The sequence below is a fragment of the Nicotiana tabacum genome, chromosome 5 (assembly GCF_000715075.1).
Source record: "Nicotiana tabacum cultivar K326 chromosome 5, ASM71507v2, whole genome shotgun sequence".
Taxonomy (NCBI): domain Eukaryota; kingdom Viridiplantae; phylum Streptophyta; class Magnoliopsida; order Solanales; family Solanaceae; genus Nicotiana; species Nicotiana tabacum.
Genome location: NC_134084.1, coordinates 77,104,650 through 77,112,223, shown reverse-complemented (window position 1 = coordinate 77,112,223; position 7,574 = coordinate 77,104,650). Strand labels below are relative to the sequence as shown.

General features: G+C 36.2%; 1 protein-coding gene across 1 annotated transcript; it reads right to left on the bottom strand.

The window, feature by feature from the left end:
* Positions 1 to 2,968: 2,968 nt before the first annotated feature.
* LOC107821178 (serine/threonine-protein phosphatase PP1 isozyme 9) lies at positions 2,969 to 6,581 on the bottom strand. Its single transcript, XM_016647599.2, has 4 exons — positions 6,103 to 6,581; positions 4,556 to 5,115; positions 3,544 to 3,726; positions 2,969 to 3,368 (listed from the first exon to the last, which is right to left on the bottom strand). The coding sequence occupies exons 1-4, from the start codon at positions 6,290 to 6,292 to the stop codon at positions 3,354 to 3,356; spliced, it is 948 nt and encodes a 315-aa protein (XP_016503085.1). The 5' UTR covers positions 6,293 to 6,581; the 3' UTR covers positions 2,969 to 3,353.
* Positions 6,582 to 7,574: the final 993 nt, after the last annotated feature.

Below are 7,574 nucleotides of genomic sequence, written 5' to 3'. Positions count from 1 at the left end.
GATTCTTGTTTTATATACATACAAAAGACACATTTTTCTTGAAATTTATGTCGAGCTTTTCTCCCACGATCAAAGGAGAATCCGAATATTCAAAGATTCGTCAATTGTTTTTCATTGTCAGAAGAAATATTACACGATTTCATCCCCTTTTTTCTGTCATCTATGTTACATTTATTTACATAAATACCATTATACACCATTTATTGCTATTTAATGCTATTTATTTTGTATTTACGCCATTGAATTTTGTGTATTATTATATATTCATCATTGTTACCACATTCCTCCACGACACTGGTTAAATAATCTAGTGGATATTATTGTTGGCTAAGATTAACCGTATTTGTTAAGAAAATCTAATTGTTTAAACCTAGATCTAAATTTTGCATCAAACACTGAAGTTGGGATTCCATGAGACATTAACACGAAGACCTCCTGCATGTAGCAGCGGAAGAGACGACAAGATAAGCTTTTGGAAGCTGAAAGTTCAGCTGAAGATTTGTTAGGACCGAAAAAATCAGGTGTCATGCGGAAGCTAATAATGCAAACCTTTAGCGATGATAAATCAGACAACAAAAGAGAAATCTACCAAAAAAGACACAAACATATAACGTGGTTCGGTCAACTGACCTACATCCACGGGCGGAGATGAGCAATCCACTATAATAAAAGAGAGTACAAAATATCGAGAGAACAACCTCATGAAGAGGCAAACACAAGTGACACACTAACAATTGTCCCGTAAAGTTCTCCCCCTAAACACGACTCTCAAACCCCATATGGCTACATTGTGGATGCTACTGAATGAGAGGGACGGATCTTAAATTTATAGAACTCCAAACCTTTTCCTACAAGAAAAGTGACTAGCCAAATATCGAAGAATTATATTTTCCTTCTAGGAAAAGAAAAACCCAATTATGGTAAATATATTGTCCTCAAACCAATTATGATAAGAAAATCTGGACAAACACCTAATAATTCTCCCCATTGGCCTTAATTTTCTGAATAAATAAACTTGATCCACCTTCTTCGCATAGCCTTCAACAGGGTCGTATTTCCAAATCTCTATCACAAAGTTTGTCTCAACATGCGTAGCACACCGGTTAAATTTCTCAAACAAAAATTACGATTATCGTCAAATATGTTGTGGCTAGAACTAAACCCGCCAAGATGAACCTGTCTTGAACCTCGCTCTAATACCACTTGTTAGGACCGAAAAAATCAGGTGTCATGCGGAAGCTAATAACACAAACTTTTAGCGATGATAAAAAGAGAAATCTACCAAAAGAGACACAAACATATAACGTGGTTCAGTCATCTGACCTACATCCACGGGCGGAGATGAGCAATCCGCTATAATAAAAGAGAGTACAAAATATCGAGAGAACAACCTCACGAAGAGGCAAACACAAGTGACACACTAACACTTGTCCCATAAAGTTCTCCCTCTAAACACGACTCTCAACCCCCATATGGCTACATTGTGGATGCTACTGAATGAGAAGGACGGATCTTCAATTTATAGAACTCCAAACCTTTTCCTACAGGAAAAGGGACTAGCCAAATATGGAAGAATTATATATTCCTTCTAAGAAAAGAAAAATTCAATTATGGTAAATATATTGTCCTTTCCTTCATGAGACAGAAAAATCAATTATGGTAAGAAAATCTGGACAAACACCTAACAAGATTAATTCAGTTGCGTGAATTTTTTAGATAGTATTTCTAAGTGCACGACAACTTGAATAGCTTGATGGGACGGCCATGAAAACTGCATATGACTGCTAAGTATTAGATGATTGAGTAAAAGAGAATGATTTGAGTTATGATGCTCACTTACACTTGGCTTTGCGTATGGAACTTCATATGGAGGAAGAATAGAGGGATTTACGTCTGCCTGACCGAACAACAAGTTTTGATAGAGTAACCATGCCATACTGCATATGTTTTAATATTTTTATTTCTACCATACGAAACAAAATATTTACGCCCAGAGGTGGCCCAAGTGGATCAATGAAGTTAGAATTAGTATCATAGAAGAAAAGGTTCAAATCAGACGGAGGCAAAAAAAAAAAGTCATTCTTCGCGTGTCTACACCTTGGTAGACAAAATTGCCTCGTACTTGTGGTTGAGAAAGATGAAGGTACCTAGAGAAATAGTTAATGTGAGTACCATCTAATTATCTGGGTACTGCCTAATTGAACAAAGACAGAGAAAAAGAAATACCAATTATTTGTATGCGTGATATGTTTCTAAATGTGCTTAAAAACGACCGTCTAACATGAGTCATCTCTGGGTTAAATTCAAAAGTAGCCAAATTTACAAGTGGTAATTGAAAAATAGTCACAATTTCAAAAGTAATCGAGATTTAATCACTTTTCACGTAAAGATAAATCTGAACGAAAATACTGTTCAAAATTCAAAAAATATTTCAGCATAATATACTGGAGTTTCAGTATAATATACTGGTCCAGCATAATATGTTGGAAGTTCATACTCAGGTACTCTAATCTCTAGTATATTATGTTGGAACTTTCCGTATGTTGGAGTTCCAACATAATATGCTGGAAGTTCATACACAGATGCGCTAATCTCCAGTATATTATGCTGGAATTTTCGTGTTGCGGCAAAATAGTAGTAGCTATTTTTCAATGACTTTGCAAATACTGACTATTTTTCAATGACCAATCCGAAAACTGGCTAACCCATGCTATTTTCACGTCATCTCTATATTATTAGTTTTAAAGGAAAGCTGATGAATTTTGGTCAAAAATTGGTGCATATCAGGAGTTGGATCCAAAGAACATAAGAGATAAGCCCGGTGAGCTCAAGTAACAGCTCAGTGTATGGCCCGAACCAATCCAGTCCTCCTATGCTAGTAGAACGCTGAGTGGAGCCCAGTTGAACTATACGGTGACTGAAAAGGCTGATAACAAAACAACGCTCACCATCCGCCAAAAAGTTGTCATTGCAGCCACAAAATGGTTATATTATCATCAAAATAAAGCTTATAATCTTACAGAACTTGTAGCCTAACAGACACTAATGTTACTCATTCCCAATCAGCAATGTCAAATTCTGAATGCTAGTCAATACAAGCAGTAAACAAAAAATGTCTAAAGTTACCAACTGAAGTGTCTCGGGATCATCAGAAAATATCTTATGTTGCAGTTTGCAGATTCTCCTGATCTGTATGCAAGCTTCAAATCCACATCCGCTTTTAGAATGGCTGAGTAGGATAGCCTTGGACATGAAAAGCTCGCCCACGAACAAAGGAATCAAGAATAATGCTTGGCAGGCTTGACTATTTACTGGATAAATCTTCATCTACACTTTCTAATGAATCAAATCGCTCAGACCTTCGGTGGCTACCAAAATCAACAAAAATAGCAATCAATGAAGTTATTTTGTAGAATCTTCAAGAGAAAATAGACTAGGAAGGCTTTGGAGGAGGGAAAAAGAACATACAAGCCACTCTTGCACGTCAAAATCATGAGTAATATAGTAGGCAAATGAGGAAAATCTAAAGGTTTACCATCATACCTTCTTAAGAGGTAACTTTGAACTGCTAGGTAACGCCGGTTTTAATATTTCAAAAGAACATACTAGTTGCTCATCGACACTCAATAAAGCACCTGCATTGTCAAATTCCCCGCCATAGTTGGGAGCAGAAAATATTGTCACAAGTCTTCGCTTAGCAAAGAATTCATATCCATCCTCCACCACCTAAAACAAAAGTTTAGTATAAGAATCCGGCTTTCATCAAATATAAGACTTGAAGAGTATCATTTTTCAAATTTAAGGGCACCGATAACAAAGATCATCCAGAATATCTTCAAAGGAAAAAAAATTGCTTGTCAAAGCATGCACACAACAAAGTCAAAAATAGAGACAACTAGAAAGAAAAGAGGACAAGCCTTTGACGTGGAAAATCATCATAGTGTACGAGGGAAAATATGCGAGAAGAGGAATGACATTTACTACTACAGTCTACAGATAGAAACTATTACAAGAATACTCTCTCTCAATCTCTCATTCATAAAAATCATTTTATCTATAACTTTTTAACACAACAGATCTAAGCAAACGGGCCATTTTTGGGCTGAAAGCCAAATATCTAGTGGATTTATGTAAACATGTTAGAGGGTTAGAGGATAAATTTTGAATCACAATACTTTTGAACCAGTAATGTGCAAGTGAAAATCTCAATAATGGTTCTTTTGGAGTCGATGAATCAGAAATGATAATATACTATCTGGAAATGAGCAACATATTATATCAACACTGCGATGAAAAATTTGAGACATGGTTTAATCATTAATGTGCTTCACAACAGACAAAAGAAATTCCTGGAAAAACACTTAACTGATCCTAAAATATCTAAGTTTCTCTTTTTGGAATGGAACGCTAAAGTAGGAGATGGTACTTACCTCAAGAACATTTTCATATTTAAATTTTAACATAATTTTTTTATTTTTTATGTTATTGAATATGGTATATCCCCACGGTGTGGGATAATACTGGGTATGTTGTTGTTGTATTGAATATGGTATACCTGATGGCCTCGACAGATGAGGTCTAAGTCATTCTTTGCCAAAAATTCGGCAACTACGTCAGGTCCAAAAGTACATGAAACACCTCGATCACTTTCTGACCATCCCTTAATTCTAGAGTCAGGATCAGACCATAACAGATCACAGAGCAAGCCGCTATCTGGAATCTCAGCTGGCCGCTGAATTTCATTTATTTGATCCAAATTTTTTAGCTCCGGAGAAAGACCACCATGCATGCAAAGGATCTTTTCATCTATAAGTGCAGCAACAGGCAAACAATTAAAGCAGTCCGTGAATATCTTCCAGAGCCGGACATTGAATCTCCTTTTACACTCATCGTAAAATCCATATACCCTGTTGATTTTTGCGTCTTCATGGTTTCCCCTAAGAAGGAAGATCTTATCGGGGTACCTTATTTTGTAAGCCAGTAGCAAACATATTGTTTCCAAACTCTGTTTGCCTCGATCTACATAATCCCCAAGAAAAAGGTAGTGTGCAGCAGGAGGATAGCCACCATACTCAAAAAGTCTTAAAAGATCTTGGTATTGCCCGTGTATGTCACCTGCAAGAATGGCACCGGGAAAAAATAAACGTATGAGATATTACGCAGCAAATGCAGTCAACTATCATGACCACTTTGGAATCAAGGTAGTTTCAAGTTTCAACAACAAAAGTGCTCTCTAAAAGCATAAATATCACTAAAGAAATCTGATAGCTAAGGAATCATAAAGAGCCTCAAAAGGCACAGCAAACAAATGAGACAATCACACATTGCACGGACATTCAAATTTGCAATCCATGTCCATCAGTTAGCATCTAAAACGCATCCATTTTACCACGAATTACCTGGCAAAAGTAAATGAAAAAACTCTCTGCATACTTCAAACTTAGGTTTTAGAATAACAAAGAATTCTTTACTATTGCTATGTTCTTGAGCCGAGGGTCTTTCAGAATCAGCCTCTCTACCCTTCGGGGTAGGGGTAAGGTCTGCGTACTCTACCCTCCTCAGACCTCACCGGTGGGATTTCACCGGGTCGTCGTTGTTGTTGTTGTTTACTATTGCTATGTTAGCTAAACAAATTTTGGAATTTCGCATGTGCTCATGTTGACAAATCTAATGTAAATATGCCCCTGATTTCTTGCAGAAAATGAGACTGGTCATCCCATTCAAAAGCAGGAGAGCACCTCTTGCTCTAATTCTCAGGCTACATCCATCTGATCACCCCCAGATTTTTGCACATGGAAACAAACATTGGCAAACCAAAATCTAACTACCAAGTTCAGCTTTAGCAGAATCCTCAATTTCCACCGACAGAAATCAGGAGGCAAAAAAAGGAGATCTTTTTCTTAACCAACAAAGAACAAAAGAATCAAACTTTCTCTGTTTTTTTCTTTTTTTGGACAAATAAAGCAACATGTTTAGATTAAAAAAATCGCTGAGACAAAGAAAAGGGAGGTACCACAAATTATTAGAGGCTGAACAATGTTTATCATCAATAAAGCTATTCAATTCTCCATTTACACAAGGGGGGAAAGAAAAGGGAGGTACCACAAATCCTGACGGGGGCACGAAGTTGGAGAAGATTGGGTTGAGAGAGGAAAATCTGGCGAGCGTTGACACAAAGCTGGCGGATCTCAGACTCAGAAAGCTGAACCTGTTTCCCTCCCTTCCCTTCCAATAGCCTTCTTATTATATCTTCCAATACTCCTCTCTCCATCATCCCTTCCATTGTCATCATCTTAATTTGATTGTCTCAACAAAATTCCCAGAAAATAACAGACCCAACCCACCCACCCACCTACTTGAGAATTCTTGAAATGGGTATTATGCGTGCGTACAACTAAATGGATATGATTGTTGATGAAGTAAATAAGAAGGTGGGAAGGCTTATGTATGAAGACAGATAATGTCCGAATTGCAAAAGTTTAGGTTGATCTTTTGTTGTCAAAGTCCCATAAGGATGCGTGCTCTGCTCGTCTCCTCCCCTATTATCTCTCTCTTCTCTTCTTTTCCTCCATCATTCTATTCAAATTCCGTGTATGTGTATATATATTATATTATATTATATTATATTATATTATATTTTTATTATTGAGATTATAGCAACATGGACACAAGGAGAAGATTCAATATGGTTGAAAGCTTCAAAATACTAACGGAGTAGATTATAAGGAGCATTCGTGTTATTGACTGTTGACTCAAAGGCGCGGGGGCGCACGATTTTTTGGCATATTACAGCTTTCACGCGCTTGCTTGATGGATGTGAGACCACGCTCTGCCCTATAACTCTGCCCCCAAAACCGCGTTTTCCTTTTCTTTTTTTTTTTCCTTTCCAAAATTGGAATTTCTTGTAAATCACAATTTTGGAAATAAGAGATTGTGAGTACGAGTCTTCCAAGAGCAAAGTGAAAAGTTCTTGGAAGGAAGGATGTCAAGGGTCTATTGGAAACACGTTCTCTACTCTAGGGTGGGGGTAAGATCTGCATATACACTACCCTCTCAAGATCTCATTAAGTGGGATTATATTAGGTTGTTGTTATTGTTTGATTTCTTGTAAATCTGTTACCAAAATTATGAATAGATCAAACTCAGTTCATCAAAAGTTTTAGAATTTAAACCCCATATTTGTAAATATTTATATTATAATTAAAATTTAATCTGTTATAGTAAGTTATTATTTTATTTTTCAGTTACAATATCAATTATCGAGTTTGATGTCAATTACCTGTTGTTGTAGATTCAATTTAATCTAATAGTATGATTTTTTTTATAATCCATACATAGAATATAAACTCAATTATTAATGTTTAAACTAAATTAAAGTAGGCATAAAATGATTTTCGTCAATTTCAAGTTTTAATGATTTTTTCAAAATTTACTATCTTGTGAAGTAAAACAACTAATATTTCTCTTGAGGAGAAAGAGAGAAAAGGTTCATTTCTCTTAAAAGGAACTAGAAAGAGAAAGAAGGCGAAGTTTTCCTACTGTCACGACTCAAAATCTAATAGTCGTGATGACAC

Coding starts and splice junctions, on each gene's coding strand:
- LOC107821178 (XM_016647599.2), bottom strand. CDS start 6,292: ATGATGACAATGGAAGGGATGATGGAGAGAGGAGTATTGGAAGATATA. Junction 5,116..6,102: donor TGCCCCCGTCAGGATTTGTG/GTACCTCCCTTT, acceptor CCATTCTTGCAG/GTGACATACACGGGCAATAC. Junction 3,727..4,555: donor TCATCTGTCGAGGCCATCAG/GTATACCATATT, acceptor CTTTTGTTTTAG/GTGGTGGAGGATGGATATGA.